This window comes from Taudactylus pleione, unplaced genomic scaffold (genome assembly GCF_031769625.1).
Source record: "Taudactylus pleione unplaced genomic scaffold, aTauple2 ptg000545l, whole genome shotgun sequence".
NCBI classification, from domain to species: domain Eukaryota; kingdom Metazoa; phylum Chordata; class Amphibia; order Anura; family Myobatrachidae; genus Taudactylus; species Taudactylus pleione.
This window is the reverse complement of record NW_028284947.1, coordinates 348,296-367,265: the sequence shown is the minus strand read 5'-3', so window position 1 is coordinate 367,265 and position 18,970 is coordinate 348,296. Positions and strand designations below refer to the sequence as shown.

Below are 18,970 nucleotides of genomic sequence, written 5' to 3'. Positions count from 1 at the left end.
CAACAGTTTACATTATGCCACAGTACCTTCAGTACACATTATAAACTATCACCTCAGTTAACACTATGAGGTCTATTCATTATGATAAAATTATCTTAGGTGATAGTTTAGTTTTAAAAACATCACATTTTATTAATAAAAAAAAATGGAATTCATTAATTTTGTCTTAATATAGTATCAGTTCCGAAAAGCTGTTCCTTTTTACAGAGACAGCTTTTCAGAAGTCTGTTACTTTTCCCCTACTGCGATCTCTACTTACTCTACTTTACACAGCAACTACCTTCTACCTGCAGTCAGTGCTCCCCTACAAGGTCAGTCAGCCAGTGTGCACCACGGTGTTAGGGTGACAGTTACCTGCTGATGTGTTGGGTGTGATGCCTGGTGAAGCCACAGACAGGAACCAACAGAGGACAGATAGGATGTCGGGGAGAGGCAGCCACCTTGCCATTGCTGCTGTCTGTCCAAACCTCACCCCCCATGCCGCCACTGCTGTCTGTACACAGTACAGTAGAAGTCTGTTCTGTGCGGCGTAGGGCCCTATACCAATTATATATAGGTCACTGCGTCCTTGGCTTTTCAATGCAAAAGAAATGGGAGTGGGGACACCTCTTACAAATGAAGGCTTTGCTGCTTCTGAGTGGGGAGAGGGGCACACTAATGTGTTGCATTTATTGGACATATATGTCAGTATACCCCCTTCAATTTTTTATCTCTGAAATGCAAAAAGTGATGCTTTTCCATGTTTCTGTATTACTTATTTATTCAGCCGTAGCAAATTTTATGCCATATATTTTAACAGCATGTGAGAAGTTATAAGTCAATTTAAAGTTATTTACCTCTACTGTCCTTTAATACTACACATATGCATCAGCATCTTAGATGAACGCAAATGCAGAAACAAATGTGTATAGCAGAAGCAACTTACATAAAATTAATCAAAAGCTACTAATAATACAATTGGGATTTTACATGTAATTATATTTATTGGTTTGCAGTTTCAGTATAATCAGCCATTTTTTCACTATATATGCGGTTTGCATAAACCCCACTTTTAAATTGGTTACCTAATTTAATTTTCAAGAGCAAATATGCTTTCCCCTCAAGTGTCTGTAAAATGAATAACATATTTGCCATGTAACCCCTGAGAGTGTGTTTCCAGGAGTTTTCCTGTATATTTAATGAACTGGAGAAAAAAAAACAGATAAATTTACTGAAATTACCCTTGTCTGAAAACTCACACTCAGCATTTTTCAGTCATACATGGAAAATCCATGCAAGTATAGTGGTAGTGCAAATGTTATTCCTGGTTTCCACTGATAGATAATTATACGTACACTGGTTTTCGAAGGCACGATACCACAGCTATAATTATGCAATAGACACCTCTTCTACTAGATAATTGCTCGTGACATCCTGCTGAAAAGCAATAACAGAGGTTAAGGCCAAAGTAAAGTGTTGAATTCAGATTCAAGAGAGGACACTAAGGACAACGTAGAAAAGAATTGTTGATCTTAAAGGTTCTTATAGTATTTTATAGACTAAAGGTGGGTAGACATTTGACGATTTATCGCTTGTTCTATCGACGAGCAATATATCGTGACTACATTGGAGCGTGTGTACCCCTGATATGTCTGTGAATGACGTTGTTCACAGACATATTAGGTCGGCCCTGCAGCACAGCCAATGCTGTGCTCTAATATATTTCTGAAAGATATAGGCGTAAATTTACTAAGAGTCGAGTTTGTGGTTTTTTCATCTCGCAAATTTACTAAAGACAAACTCGAGTGAGTTTGGAAGTGAGTTCTCTTTTTTCACTATTTAAACTCATGTGAGTTTGCAAACTCGAATAAACTCACCATCGGCCAAATTAGGTAGTACTTTAGATAAAAAAGATGCAACTCGCAAATCTACTAAGAATCGAGTTTCCAATCTCAGGCACCCCTGGCCTAGGCTGATAGCCCGGGGCTATCCCCGCCACCACTGCGGGTTGATAGTGTTAGTATGTAGTGTAATATAGATGGTTAAATATTGTCTTTAGTTGTGGAACTACACGTACCAGCAAGCCTCCCCCACATGCTGGTATTTGAAGAACCACAAAGCAATACGTAAATAAACACAACATACACCGTGAAAGAAAAATGTTATTATAACATACATGCTCACTCACACTCACTATCACACTCACTATCACACATACTCACCTAGTATCCGAAGCAATCCATATATATATATATATATATATATATATATATGTAATCCATATATATATATATATATATATATATAAATATATAACAAATCCATAATCACCTCTCCTATGCGTAGTTCACATCCTATTCTCCAAGTTGCCATCCAAAGGGTTAAAATAAAAATACGAGTGTACCCGAATTCAAGCGGACTGAGCAAAGGTATGTGTATGTACACATACCTTTACTCTGCGCAAATGACCGGGGCTGGTTAAGCTTTAGGGGGGGACCTATGACATTTTTTTTAGTATTATTTAACCCATTTTTTACAGAACTTAACACACAAGCAACTTACACATATCTCACTGATATGTGCATGCTGCTTGCTCGGGTGAGTTTGGAAGAGAGAAAACACTGCAATCTCGGGTGAGTAATCTCATCTTAAACTCTCATTATACTCTCCTCTATACTCACCTCTAAACTCTCCACTAAACTCTCCACTAAACTCTCCACTAAACTCTCCACTAAACTCTCCTCTAAACTCTCCTCTATACTCTCCTCTAAAATCTCCTCTAAACTCTCCTTATACTCTCCTCTATACTCACCTCTAAAATCTCCTCTAAACTCTCCTTATACTCTCCTCTATACTCACCTCTAAAATCTCCTCTAAACTCTCCTTATACTCTCCTCTATACTCACCTCTAAAATCTCCTCTAAACTCTCCTCTAAACTCTCCTCTAAACTCTCCTCTAAACTATCCTTATATTCTCCTCTATACTCTCCTCTAAACTCTCCTCTAAACTCTCCACTAAACTCTCCACTAAACTCTCCTCTAAACTCTCCTCTAAACTCTCCTCTAAACTCTCCTCTAAACTCTTCTCTAAACTCTCCTCTAAACTCTTCTCTAAACTCTCCTCTAAACTCTCCTCTAAACTCTCCTCTAAACTCTCCTTATATTCTCCTCTATACTCTCCTCTATACTCTCCTCTATACTCTCCTCTAAACTCTCCACCAAACTCTCCTCTAAACTCTCCTCTAAAGTCTCTTCTAAAGTCTCCTCTAAACTCTTGACTAAACTCCACTAAACTCTCATGTGGAGGAAAGAACTTGATCTGCTTCACCATCGAAAAACTCAATTTCACCTAAACTCACTTCTTAGTAAATTTGCGAGTTGTTAAAGGGAAAACTCACCGACTTTTGGTGAAGCAAAGTGAGTTTAAAAACTAAAAAACTCGACCAAACTCGATTCTTAGTAATTAACCCCATATACTGTATCGTGCAACTGGTTGTGTGTACGGGTGACCTGCCGACCACCCGTACTCTGGCTGCAGGGACCGCCGACACTGACATCTGGGTGGGCAAATGGTTATGCTTTGGGAAAGGGGGGGGCAAGTCATTTATTTTCCTTCCTTTAACACTTTTATTCACTTTTAATAGTAACAATAGAATAAAACTTGCATAGGCATGCATTTCAGATAAGATAAACTTGCACCTTCCAACTACTGTAGCAGGCTATAACATGCTGCGAGATTCGGAACAAACTCGCATCAAACGCACAGCGAGACGATGTGATTCCATATTCGCACAAGAACTTGGAAAGTATTACTTCCCCCCAATATCAGCATCTGACATCTGGAGATCTATTTAATGTTTACATTAATCAATAAAAGCTTAATATAATCTTGTCTTTACATCTATTGTATGGTAAGGTTTATTGGAGATCAATAATTGTAATAAAGAAGTACTTATATCTTCCTATATCAAAATATTGATAAACCTTTACCCAGGATAGCAATAAAGATGTGTATTCTACAGTATTTCAAGGTCCATCTTTGCTCAAGCCAATGCATACTTTCATAACTAGTTATTAAAGGACATCTAAAGATTTTTTTTTACGTCTAATGTCTAAAAACTGCCGGTAACATTTTCACACGAATATGTAATATACAATGTAGTAATATAACATGTCAGTTATGGGACCAGCCATCAGATTTACTGCTTATGTACTTGCTGTGGTTCAATGTTACTAATACTTGAGTAGAAAATAGATTGTAACATTGAATGTGATTTGTACAGTTTTATTATTATTATTATTATTATTATTATTATTATTATTATTATATTGTCTTTCTTATATTATTTTGTGGCCTGTTATCATCTCATTTAAATCCTGACACTCTGAGTAAGAGAAGGCTGAGCTTGACAGCATTTAAACCCCAAAGGCTGGGCAAATTTTGAAATGAATGTGGGTTGTAATAAAATATGGAGCTGCTTTAGGTAATTCTATTTGACAAGAAAGTTATCCTACAGATGTGTCCGCTTGCATCTTTGCCGTTCGCCCTGCAAATGTGCACACGCATTGCGCCATGCGATTAGCCGTGGCCGCGTGCACAATGGTACACCATGCCATGCACTGCGTTTGCACCAAGCAATCCTATGGAGTCGTGGGTGCGAACGCAGCGTGCGTACCCATTCACGGGTGCGCGACTCGCTCCATACGTGGCGCGATTTGCCGCACAATCGGCAAAGATGCAAGAGGACAATCTGTATATGATGTAAAGATGGGAGGAATTAGAGTGTGGTGAAGGTTTTTTATGCCGTTGTCTCTGACTCTGATTTTCCTTAATTTCCTGGAAGTTTGCACCATCCCTCCCCTTTTACTGTTGGCTTTATTGTTGGGTGGTTGGTTCCTTGCGAGATTGAATGGCAGTACAGTGGCCATCTTGCTGCAGTTGTTTGATCAAGTCCACCCTCACCCAGTACATAGGTTAGCCTGGTTTCACCTTACTGGGGCCTGCAACACGACTCTGCCGGTAGGTGTAGCATGTTACATTGGTAGGGGAGATGGAGGCCTGGCATTGTTGATGACACGGGGAAAGTTGGCTCCATCCAATAGCTGTTGAAGTCAATTGCTTTGGTCAAGTTATACACAAAACTGATAGCTATTGGTTCTTTCCCTTTCCTTCATACTGATAATAAATAAATAAAGCTGAACATTTTCATGCCAATCTCAGGTTCATGTGACTTTATTTAACTGTTAAGGTTATTAATATATGTCAGGGTCACAATCTGTCATCAGCCATTAGGGCATTTATACTGTTTCACAAGTTCCCCTAAAGGTTTTAGAGTAGTCACTTCATGTAAGAGGATATTATGCATTAAATGTATGTATATATGTGTCAATATGGACATTCAATCATGTTACTTTTTCCTATCCATCAGGTACATTTGTCACCAAGGTAACGGCCACCGATGCAGATGACCCTGTGTACGGAAATAGTGCTAAATTGGTTTACAGCATTTTGGAAGGCCAGCCTTATTTTTCTATTGAACCTCATACAGGTATGTTTTTATGTATACTATTTATTTAGGGTTCATAGCTCATAAGTGACCCCAGTTATAAACAAAAACGCTGTCGAAAGGAAAACTGTATAGTATACTCAATGCTGGACTAAGCACTGGGAATAAAAAAAAATATTAATGATAATTACCATTAAAGTAACTTGTATATGTAGAAGTATTCAGGAAACTAGAAAATTGGCAGACAATTACTGAAGGGGCAGTGATTTAAGCTGAATAGTATATTGCATTACTACATGACAAGCAAGCTCTATTACAATCTAATAGTTGTCTTATAATGTATACTGTATAATAGAAGGAACTGAACAAACATATGAGTGCATGAAGTGGATGATGTATCCTCAAAAGAATTTGACCAAATACTAAACTAAATGTCAAAATTGAAGTAAAAATAGGAAATAAACATAAGCTGTATTATTAAGATAAAGGGAAATAATTGGTTACACCTAGTGTCGTAACAGGGCTTTAATGCGCCCCGTGCTGGCCCTGCCCCCTTTGCGAGTTACATCGTGACATCTCACATAGGGGGTGGTACCAGCCAGCACCAAAAGCATGGCAGTGCACAGAGCATCTAGAAGACGTTCCGTGCAGCTGTATACATGGCAGAGTGCCTGCCTGTGGTGTCCAAAGGAAGATATGTGCGGCACTGGCTGTAGGGTGCTGTTCCAGGCACTCTGCTAGCCAGAGGCAAGGGTCGTGGGGCAATAATAGTGCTGCCAACTGAGGCCTGTGCTGTATGCGGCTGCACCAGTTGCACACCACTAGTTATGGTCCTAGCTATACCAGCTACTCTACACTAAACCCTGAAACATTAATTAAACAGACATTCTATATGTTTCATTAGGGCAAAGGTTCTCAAACTCGGTCCTCAGGACTCCAAACAGTGCATGTTTTCCAGGTCTCCTCACAATCACAAGTGAAATAGTTAGCTCCAGCTGTGAATTTTTTAAAATGTGTCAGTAAGTAATGAATACACCTGTGCACCGGCTGGGTGAACTGGAAAACATGAACAGTGTGGGGTCCTGAGGACCAAAACTGAGAACCACTGCATTAGGGTAGGTGATGGTTTTACCCATACGTGCCTACCCTCCCGATTTGGTCAGGAGCCTCCCCGAAAATCGGGTGCTGCTCCCAACCTCCCGGGAAGGCAGGCAATTCTCCCGGCTGCCGCCCACCCCTACTTTCCCCCCCGCAATAACCCCTGCAACCTCTGCAGCGGGGGGGGGAGGGTGCGGTGACGTGATTTACGTAATTTTGGTCCCGCCCCCTGCTTCACAATGCCTATTTTATCGGCATTGTGTAGCGGGGGTGGGGCCAAACTGACGTGATCATGTGACACCACCCCCGCCACGTCCACAAGTGATGTCTGCCCCCGGCCACTCCCCCTTGTCCCGGCCATGCTCCCCCATCCTGCCGATCTGGTTGCTCCCTCCCGGAAGGAGCAGCCAGAAAGTCGGCAGGTATGGTTTTACCCATAGCAACCAGTTTCTAGATATCATTTATCTTGAACACTATGAATGATAGTGAGAATCTAATTGGGTGCTATGGGAACCATATCCACTTGTCCTCTTTAGAACATTTGATAAATCTCCCTCTAGTCACCTGATCAGTGTTTCCCCTGCTCTGAATTGGGCGGAGATAGAAAACCTGTAGCCATTCATATCATCTGGTTGTCCACAGGAGCACAGAGATGGGTGTGCTGATTTTTTGGGGAAGGACATTATATTGGGGATATATCTGCATCTGAGAGAGACAATATAATAATATATGTAAGGGAAGGGAGAAAAGGAGGAAGCCACCAATTAGAATGATAGCAGAAGGATGAACCATAAGTATGGAGCAGTGGTTCCCTAACTGGGTGCTGTGGCACCTGGGGTGCCATGGGTTGGTGGTCCAGAACCAAAATTACATTATTTATGGTATGTGATAGGTAAACCAGTTCTGGTGGCTGCCAATAATAAAGTATGTGGACAAAGAGAACCATAACCTTGTCTACCACCCACATAACTGAACCTAAGAATGACAAATAAAAACAATTTACTTTAATAATTTTTTACAAAAAATTCTCTAAAAGAAACATATGGCCTATGGGTGCTGTGTATAAATGCTGATAGGCTAGGGCTCCATGATTCAAGAAAGTTTGGAAACCACTGGAGCAGACATGTGAGGCATCTATAAAAAATGTATGGGGCGGGGATTGTGGTGTCAAAGTCTCTGTATATATCTTATTAAAGTAAAAATTCAATGAGCAGTAGTAACTTAATAATAGGCTAAAATACATTTACACAAACAAGCAAGAACAAAACATACTTATTTTTGGTACATTACACATTATCTCACTATTAATGAAGCCAAACATGTTTCTAATGTATGTTATGTGTTTTTACCCCATAGCGAAGGCAAATAAACAAAACTGGACACTTAACCAAAAGTTGTTTGGGACAAACACATGGGTTTTCAACACATCGAGCAATCATATGATTATTCTAACATGCAAACATACAAGATCATTATCCTCATCATCGCCATATGGTCATATTGCAGTAGTTATTATTATCATCTTTACATTACAGTTTCCCTCAGATACATGCAGAAGAGTAATGACAAAATTTCTAGACACATTTCAAACTGGAGCAGATGGCTGAGTAAGCCTGAAGTGGGTTAAACCACAAGGATAGGGGGTGGCTTGTGGGTTCATGTCAGCTGTTAGGGAGAATATTAGGTTCTGTGGATGAGTTTGTGAGCTTAGGGGGAGATGTATCAAACCGGAGAGAGATAAAGTGGAAAGAGACAAAGTACGAACCAATCAGCTTCTACCTGTCATTTTACAGGCTGTGTTTGAATAATGACAGAAGCTGATTGGTTGGTACTTTCCCTCTCTCCACTTTATCTCTTTCCAAGGTTTGCTACATCTCCACCTAAGTTATTTAGACCTGTGTATGTAATTTCTTACTGTGGGCCAGATGTACTAAGCTTTAGAGAGGGATAAAGTACCAACCAATCAGCTCCTAACTGTCACTTTACAGGCTGTATTTGAAAAATGGCAGTTAGGAGCTGATTGGTTAGTACTTTGGGCCTGGTTCAGAGATTAATGCTAATGTTATTGTAACGCAAATCGAGCTATTGTTTGACATTGCACATGCATAAAAGCCGCACTGCACATGTGCTGTAATTGTCTTGCGATTCCGCACGCACAGAGGATCCATTCGCAAAGTGAGTGACAGGTAGTCAGCTGCAATGAGGGGAGGTAATGGAGAGCGATTAATAAAATGCAGGCATGTCTGACCGTTTAACTGCCATTACAAGGAGCTGCATAAATTAGCCCTAGTGATCTCCTATGTAGCATGAGAGCCCTCTGCATGTTAGGAGAGCTGAAGAGTCTGTGGCTAGTCAGACCTGCCACAAGGGCAAGATGGCCGCTCGGTGTTACCAATATTTCCGCAGGTAAGCGACGTTGTACGCATATGAGAAGGCAGTGGTGGGCATCCTTATACTCGGGTAAGCTTTGGTACCGTTGGCATATTTTCGCAGCTGAGTTCCATGCAAAATCACAGCTGCGATCAAATTAGCGTACATCTCTGAATCAAGCATTTTATCCTTTCTCCACTGTATCTCTCGCCAAGGCTTAGTGCATAAGCCCCTGTATGTGAGGTTGGTTCGGTGATCATAGTGGAAAAGAACGGCAGATCAATGGCCACAAGTGTTTTCGAATTTTGGGTGCTCTCACCTACATTGTTATGATTTTAAAGGCTGATACCTCCCTGAATGATTGAAGGGGGGTTGAATACCCTATTTTTTTTTTATTTATTTTTTTATAAAGGCACATAAGGGGCTTTTCTGAACTTATTACATTTTGTTTTTGTTGAGGATGTCCTTGTTTAGCTCGCTATAAAGCCTTGCCATCCTTTCTATGCCACATACAGTTTATTTCTTTGTATTTCATTAAATAAATGGCTGACCTTTTCTGCCAATTTTGTGTCTCAATGTTTATCTTACGTTACGTTATTTGCTTAGATGACACATATAAAGACACGTATCAGCCGTGAGGGGCTTCATTGTTCTTTATTAATGTTATAAATCTATTTCTGGGAAAGAACGCAAAAAGGTTATTGAAGTAAGATAAAGGGACGGAGTCTCACGTTGCTGTATAGACGGTGCACAACCATTGTCACTCTGCAAATATACTTGAATTGTACAACCGCTTCGACCTTCCAGTAGCATAGTTTTTGGCTGCACTTTGCCCAATGTAGAAGAAAGCTTCCCCCTCACTCACATGCTTAGTTTAAAACAATGGTGGGCGATTATATTCAACGCAATGTGAATAGCGCTAGGAAGGACTGCACTGTTCACTCCGATTAGAGGATTTCTATTTGCATCCTAAGATGCAAGCAGAAATCTGACTTAATTACCTACCGCGATGCTGATTTCTGGCTTAGCGCGATGCTAAAAGCATCACAGCCGGCACTTAATTCAGAGAATGCCGGCTACCGCGACAAACAGACACCGGCATCTCCTGACTAAGTGCAGGGCACGATGGGGACAATTGAATAGCTCCGGTAGATCCATCCTGACGCTATTCACATTGCGTTGAATTGAATCGCCCCAAATAGATTATTTTAAACCCCACATCAAGTGCATTTCAGTGTGCAGAAAGGCAAACAAAATATCCAGAGATGACTGTACGAACGCCTAACCTCCCACCACCTTAGTATACAGTACCTCCCAACAGTACCGACATCTGCAGGACAGTCCAACTTGAAGGGACTCTTCTGTCATCATGACTTGTGGGGAAGAAGGGGGAATGGGAGGAATTCCTTGCTGTAGGTGTTGAAGGTGTGATTAAACGGTGTAGCTGAGGTCTATGACTTTAGAAATACTCTTAAACAACACTTTTTAAATTTTCCTTCTGAAATACTGGTCAGTTTAGCATCATGAATGGCTTATATATGGAGGTATTCAATTAGTTTCGCATATGCGATAAAGGTGCGCCTGCTGGACTTTTTGCCTACATCACGTATTTTAACCGCAGAAACTTACCGTGCGCGTACCCCTATTTGCCCTATTCAATTCCAAAAGACGCGAAAATGGCGACACGCGAAGTCAGAACAGGCGATGAATTGTGTCCGAATCGGGGAAATCAGCCTGAACCCCCAAAAAAGATGCAGAAACATTGGGAATCAATGTAGTAGTGCCCGATTATCCCTAATTAAACAATTTGGGGTACTTAAGTTGGTACAATTGCCTCTAATTAGTGTCTTTGCACAAGTGTAGCATTAAGCATTTTTTTTGGGAGAAAATAAGTAGTCCTGTCAAATTTGGGGTACTTTAAAATGGGTGCTAGCATATTATAGAGTGAAGTTATACAAAAATTAAAAAACGCACCTTAAGCAAACACCTGCAATCAAAAAAACACCTCACCCATACTTGCAGACCCCCAAAAAGTCTATTTTTCTACTTTTTATGTTTGTACCCCCACTTTGAACTTTTTTGCCCCCAAATTCAAACAACTTTTTAGGGGTTTTCCTCACTAGTTTTTTATTACGCAGTTATCCATTGGGGGGGCTGTCCCAAGGATTCTGAGTGGTTTCTCCACTTTTGCACTCCAAAATAAAAAAATGCATTTCTCTTCTGCTACTCAGAGGCGAATCGTTTTAGACTATTTCATTGCATGGACTTTCCGCGTATGCAAAAAGTGGATGTTATTGAATACAGAGATAAGTTTCCGCCTGGTGAAAAGTCGCAATCGGCGATACTTTTTCACGGATCTCGGCTTTTCGCTTCTAATTGAATACGTGCCATAGTAGGAAATTCTGATCACTTGTGACAATTGTGTGTGCGTTGCTTTTCTCTGTATTGCTCTACGCATGTCTGGAAAACACACCTACAAAACTCAGGGAATGATTCAGAGCCGCTCGTAAGCGGCCGTTCTTTCGCTCCAAGCGATGTTCGCACATCTGCGCATGCATATGGGTCGTAATGCACATGCGCCAACCAGTCATTGCGGTCAGAAATCGAGCGCTCGCAAAATAGCGAGTGCCTGCTAATTTGAGTGACAGGATGAGGCGTTTGTGGGTGGTAGCAGGGGAAGGTGCTTGAAAATGGGGAGCGGAGATCCGAATGCAGGCGTGCCAAACGGTCAAAACGGGCGTTTTAAGGGTGTGCATAATTAACAAAGCAGCGTCATCAACCACGTCACTTGGTTGTCTCTTAGCCTGAACTGTTCATATGATTGCGGTAGGAAAATCCAACCACAAGCACTGCGAGCAGTTCAGACGCCTTTCAATGTACTCGATTAATCTAATAAATAGCGGAGATGACGTATGATGCGAGCGGACAGGGGGCGTCTTTACAAAATAGCGAGCGCATGTTTTGTTCGCTCGCTCAGACATAGAGGCGTCAACAGACCGCAAAGAGCGAGCGCTCAATTTAAATAGCCGGCCCATTTTTCTGAACGACCGTTCGCAAATAGCGTCCGGCTCTGAATCAGGCCCACAATTCCTTTTGAAAAGTAGAAATAATATGAAGTTCACCCATTCCACCCATTTATTCACTTACATTAAACTCTCGGTAAGAGGTAGTCTCATTGCCATTCTAATCGGCAGAAGTTGGGGCACCAATGCGCAAACTTGTTGCTTGCAGTGATTACACTTAAGGAGCATACACACTAGACGATATACTCCCTGAGCGATATCATCTAGTGTGTCCCCGGCAGGGTGTGCTCAGTGTCGTTCATGACATTGAGCACACCCGCTGAACGATATCATTAACAATATCGTTCAGCGCCAGACTCTCTCCCCCACTCCCCAACATGCAGCAACCTGACAATATCGTCAGGTTGGCCTGCATGTTTACCCGATGAACGATAAAGACGAATGACTTGCGATAACGTGCATCGTTCGTCATTCATCGTTATCATTCATCATTTAGGTAAAAAAAATGGACGATAAAGTGAACGATAACGATATCGTGATCGTTCAGTCGTCCACTTTAATCGCCCAGTGTGTACGCAACTTTACCCTGCCAAGTATTCTCCTCACCTATGATAGTCTGCAAATGCCGCCATTATGCTCCTCAAACCCACGATGCCTGTGCGTACATATAGGCGCACCAGGCAGGCCCATAGTTAGTTGCATTATGTAGCTGGTGTTTTGTGCTCCGTAAAATACCTTCAGTATGAAAGTGAGGAGAAAACAATAAATTTTTAGGTAAACACATATTACGATTTCCTGAAATTAAAGAATGTAATTAAATACTGGATCTTTCTATCTAAAATAATAAAAAAAAATAACACTAATTTAAAGCTTTGTTTTTCTTGATTCACTGGATTTTTACATTTTTAAATGTATTCTAAGCAGACTGGGGGGAGATACACTAAGCCTTCGAAAGTCATAAAGTGGAGAGAGATCAAGTACCAACCAATCGGTTCCTAACTGTTATTTTTCAAACTCAGCCTGTAAACTGACAGTTATGAGCTGATTGGTTGTTTTTTTTTCATTCTCCACCTTATAACTTGGTACATCTCCCCCTAGACCTGATTCTGAGTAAAGCTTGGTACACTCCATACGACGATTTGGCCCAGCAATGGGGTGAGTGATGTAATGATACATCGTGCACACTGTACACACTGCACGATCCGCCGTATGATAGAGCGATGTATCATTACATGCTGCATGTAACTACACAGTATCATTTATTGCATCATCCAATCTGATGTGCAGAACAGAAGACAAACAATGGCCGGTCACAATGGATTGGGCGTACACACTATACTATGTGTGTGACATATCGTTCTGATCCTTGATGGAATTATATATCATTCGATACATCGCATGCAGTAGTTTGTACCCGGCTTTAGGAATAAAGCAAACAAGAATAAATACTGTTACTTTGCACCTTCGTAAAACCATGTTGCGCTGCATGTGTGGCAGATATAGAATCTGTATAGGGATTTAGATTTGGAAGGGGTTAGTTCAAACTGACATCTAAATTGCAGTTTGAAAATAAAGCTGTGAGCTACATGCAACAACAGCCAGTATTTACCACCCATGCAAAAACAATGTATGTGTTTGCACCCCTTGCATTGCTCCATGGTTTCTCCAGGATAGGTACACACTGCCTTATTCTGAGACGAACACAATGCCAATACTTACGGATTGAGCAATTGTTAGCCAATGCTCATGCTTGTAAGCCACATTGCGCAGCACAGCGATTGAATTGCGATAACGCTCTCACAGAGGATTCACTCGCAAAGTGAGTAATCGGTAACAAGCATTTGGAGGAGGTAACGGGGGATGCTTAGAAAAATTCAGGCATGTTGGATTGTTTAAATACTTTTTTCTGGGAGTCCCTAAATTAGCCACTGTGTTTTTGCTCGCAGCAGGACAGCCCTCTGCATGTCTGGAGACCCGTTATGTCTGCGACAGCTTAGGCTTACTCAGAAGGCTGATGGCTGCCTGATCTGCGTTCAATGTTTCTGGTTTTGTGCTTGAATGGGGGATGTGAGATGCTTTATGTGGGCGTCTCTAAGGACTGGACAGTGAGTGGCTCATTAGCATATTTTAACAATTGTGAATCTGTGAGAGATTGCTGCTGCGATGGCATTTGCATCCACATCTGAATCTTTCTGGCTTTATTCCAAGCTCGGAATCAGGTCCGCACTTACCAATAATGCTTATTAAATTTTGAAGACAGTTGCTCCACCACTCTCCCTACACTTCCTCCAGGCTTAGTCACCTCTTCAATTAAGGTACTAGAACTGTAATACAGTGTTTGAAATATGTAGAAAAATGCTTCAAGTCAGTATTAAAATTAATAACAGAGAAGGGAAAAAGAAATGGTGGGGGCAATGAGAAAATTACCTACTTCTTCAACACTCATGGTTCACACATTGACAAATACCTTTTCTATTGAGAAAAAACATCTGCATTAGACTTGATTAAAATAAGACCCTCTCCCTTTGACGCTGACTTCCCTGCAAATTCAAGTAATTCGCTCCTTTTTTTTCTTTCACAGTCAAGTTCTCCGGTGAACAAAAAGATACCATTACTGTAGTGTGAGATATGTTATCTTGTGGTATTACTTGTTCTACTTTCCAAGATGCAGTCTAGATGACATCTGAACTATGATTGCGGATCTCCTTTAGTAATGTTTGAAAGAGTTTAAGATTATGACATGCTTGCAACTGTCTTGCTCGAGGGCTCGCTTTACTTAATATTTAGGTGAAATAGATTTAACCATAGTAATGAATAATGAGTCCCAGCATTTCATTGGCAGTTACTTCTAGGGAAATTTCAATGCTCTGTTTGCTGCACAGCTAAAGGAGGTTTTACTGTTCTCTCTCCATGGGAAATAGAAAGCAGCCGTCTCTATTTCCACTCTTAAAAAACAAACATATTAAGTTATGTGTTATATATTTATTATTGCCTATTTGTATAGCACTATTGTCAGATAATATTGAAACATTCACACTCAATGGCAACAATCCTTGCCCCTGGAGCTTACAATCTAAATTTCTACAGCACAAACAAACACTAGGGTCCACTTTTGACGAGGCTACATAAACATGGGGAGAACAGACAACTCCACACAGTTAGTGCTTTAGATGGAATTGACCTAAGACCCAAGTGGTGAAAGGTAGCCAATGTTAACCACCAGGGGTGTAGAGAGCTGGCCCGGGCCCAGGGGATTGGGGCGTGGCCTAATCTGGGGAGCCGTGGCCATGTGCCTCCTTCGGGAAAAATAAAACAGGCTAACAGCGCTGGGGAGAGGAGTGCTGTGAGCCACTCAGCCCAGCGCAAATCCAGGTGGGGCGAGATCAGTGTGATCGCTCCCCCCATGAGGCAGAGGAGAATGCTGCAGCTCAGCAGCAGCGAGCAGTCTCCCACTACAGCCCAGCACACAGCAGTGAGTGCTGGGCTGCTGGTTTGAGGGAGGGAGAGAAAAGGGGGAGCGGCATCGGACCCAGGCCCCTCCAACAAGCCCAGGCCCGGGTAATTAGTACCTGCCCCCCCTCTCGGCACCCATGTTAACCACTGTGCTATTTCAGCTGGATATGACCTCTAGAAATGATTTGACTGTATATCATTGTAGAAATTTGAGACAAATAAGTCATCCCAAATTGATTGAGTTACAAAAATGAACAATTATTTCTTCTGTAATTTTAACAGTACCAGTGCATAAAAATATCATACAGTAAAAACTAGAGATGTGCGCGAGTCCAGTTCTCAGAGAACCGACAACAAACAAATTTTGGGGTTCCGAGTTGAATGGAGTCTGAGTACAGAATCACTTTGGGGTACAAGTCGAACAGAGTCCCAGTTCGTATCTTCCTGTGGTGCGGACTTCAGATTTAAAAACCAAACTCGGGTTTTGGACTGCATGTAATTGTAAACAGGTCAAAATTACATCATTTTAGATGGTTTATTTTATTACAAAAAAAAAAAAATACAGGGCCTGATTCAGAGCCACTCGCAAGCGAGTCGATGGTGGCCCGGTGCGCACGCGTGCCTAGCGCACTGCGCGTGCACGAGCCCCGGAGCGAGCGCAGAAAGCACTCGCTCCGTGGCTCACTACAAAAGGGTCGGCTGTCGATGTTGATCGACAGCTCGCCCCGTTTTGTAGGCATGGCCGGGGGGTGGCTTAACAAACGAGGCGTTCCCAAGCAAACACCTGCCGTTTGTGGACGGCCCCACTGACATCTCCAGTGATGTCAGTGAGAGTGCTTCCGGCTCTATTAGGGTGGTCACCAACAGCTATGCGAGAGGCCAGGAGGCCGCAACCAAAAAAAACAGTGCCCGCCCTGATTCAGAGCGAGTGCTCGCTTTTTGTGAGCTCCTCTGAATCAGGCCCACAGATCCAAAAGCAAAACCAAAACACGAAAATAAATCCGAATCCAAAACACGGTGTAGGCGCACATCTCTAGTAAAAAATCATATACTGTACAGTAATATTGAGTTAGAATTAAGGCCAGTAAGCAAAGAAGTGAGGTAGCATCGTCTATTTTGTTCTCTAATAGCCAAGCAAGTGAACATGGGTAGTATGTACAGCAGAGCCCATTTTTGTGGGCAATATAAAATAAAGGGCCCATTCTTATGGGACATGTAAAATAGACGAAACAAATGCAGGCGTGACAACAAGATGCTAAAGAGAGCTTACAATCTAATGAGTATAACGACTATTCCACACGGATTTTTCATCATTACTGACTATACAGATACTGTATGCCCAGTTACATCTTTGCCACTTGTGCGCGAGCGGTTACGCATGCTGCATTCGCACCCGTGAGCCCACAGGAGTGCATGGCACAGGTAATTGCCGAGGGTAAGTGCCTGGGGCGGGTAATTGCTGCGAGTAATTGCCTGGCGCGATGTGCGCGTATGTTTATAGCCCGATCAGCAACGATGTAACAGGACGTATCTGTATCTATAAAATGGCACCTTAAACACACAAAGCACACCTCTAACATAGCTTAACACTTGTACCACCAGCACACAGTCAGGTCTTGATCACAGTGCTGTAGATGCCTTGGTGTAGGAGAGATGGTGTCTGTAGCTAGACATCCTTAGTCCTCAACCCCTCATAACCTTCCTCAAACTCTCATCACCATGCTCAGCCCAAAAGTCCCTTATCACCTTCCTCACCCTCAGACCCTCATCACCATCCTCAGACCACCATCACGTTTCCCAGCCCTCAGTCCCCTTCACCTTTCCCAGCTAATAGCCCCCTGCACCTTCCCCAGCATCCTTCACCTTTCCCAGCCCTCAGTCCCAAACCCCCTTACCTTCAATAGCCGCTGCCCCCAGCCCCTTCCTCCGCACCCAGCCCCAAACCCCTCACCTTCCATAGCCACTGCCCTCAGCCCCTTCCTCCTCACCCAGCCCCAAACCCCCTCACGTACCAGAGCCGCTGACCCCAACCCCTTCCTCAACACCCAGCCCCAAACCCCCTCACCTTCCAAAGCCGCTGCCCCCAACCCCTTCCTCCACACCCAGCCCCAAACCCCCTCACCTTCCAGAGCCATTGCCCCAAGCCCCTTCCTCCGCACCCTGTCCACTCTGAAGGAGATTTCCAATTTTGTGCCTGAGAGCGGGGATGATGTCTCAGGATGGACATGACTTTCTCAGTATGCAATGCAGCGGCGTGACGTCATAGGTCACGCCGCCGCGTTGCATACTGAAAACGTCATGTCCGGCCCGGAACATGTCTGAGCTACATGCAAGTCGAGCCCAGTGCTGCCTAGGCTAGACTACAAAAGAGCTGGGTGGCCGATATATGGGTACCGGCGGCCACGGCTGGAGCACTGAGTCTGCTGTCCGTGGCCCTGCTTTCTGGGCCCCAGGGTCCGGGACAGGTGTACCCATAGTCCCCCCCTGTCGCCGGGCCTGCATATCTTGAATGGTCTCACACACTACTCATGCTCTTCACTCAGAGTCATGCACACTTGAATTGCATCTGTACTTACAGAAGAGATGTAACTGGGCTGTAATGGGGCATTCTCATGTAAGCAAAATCCAACTGCTGGGTATGCGGACTTGGACAGAGGTGTAAAAAAAGGCATTTTTGGAGTCATATTTTTATGTCTAGTATAGTCTGATTGCAACGCACTGATGATGATGAGTAGTATACAGATAGGGCAGGCAGGCACAATTTAATATGCGTACAACTCTGCTTACAAGTTTTTTCATTGCACATAATTCAGTAACACATATATACCCGAGTTCTGTCCGACTCCGCACCCAATCCAGGGGCCATATTCATCATCACTTCATTTCTCCAAAATAGGTTATTTTCACCTACAGTACTTTTGTAGAATATAAGTAATGCGGCCATTCATCATAAAGGTAGCACAGGAGATATTATTGATATCCCCTGCATACTTTTCATTACCAATCTGTCCTGCTGTCCCCATACACTATTATGGGGACCTGAATTAATCAAACTCCAAAAATATAATATTTTCAGAGCTTGACTGCAGATGGCTTCCACACCCTACTCCTTCCCTATGGGAAAGAGTCCCAGGTTCTGAAGAGGGATCCTTGCGGATGCCTCCTCCTCTGGCTCCTTCCACCAGATGCCGGGGCTTTGTGCACCTTCGTGAACCCGAGTTCATACAGGCACATTAGCACTGCTGAGTTAGCCCTAGCAGTGTTCATTTTCACCGCTGCGAAAGTAGCAGTAGAAAGATTCATGGAGACAGCTGATTAAAGAATGTTAATTATTGGGGGCCGCCCAGCCCCCAATAATTAACATTATAAATATGCCCCCAAATGAGAAAATTTGTAAGAGTTTTAGTAACATCCTCTGCAAGAACATTTGGATTGAAAATATCTTAGAGATCTGGGCTACTGCCACTTGCTAAATGCAATCACTAAATGCCAATCCTGATTATTTGTACTATCAATCTCACAAAAACTACAGTACAGTAC

General features: G+C 42.6%; 1 protein-coding gene across 2 annotated transcripts in view; it reads left to right on the top strand.

The window, feature by feature from the left end:
• The window catches only part of LOC148500833 (cadherin-8), a 434,715-nt gene that overhangs the window by 257,054 nt on the left and 158,691 nt on the right, over window positions 1-18,970 (top strand). For both annotated transcript variants that reach the window (XM_088451277.1, XM_088451278.1), the window contains one exon: window positions 5,409-5,528. In XM_088451277.1, coding sequence (XP_088307403.1) covers window positions 5,409-5,528 — 120 coding nt within the window. The remainder of the gene's footprint in view (window positions 1-5,408; window positions 5,529-18,970) is intronic.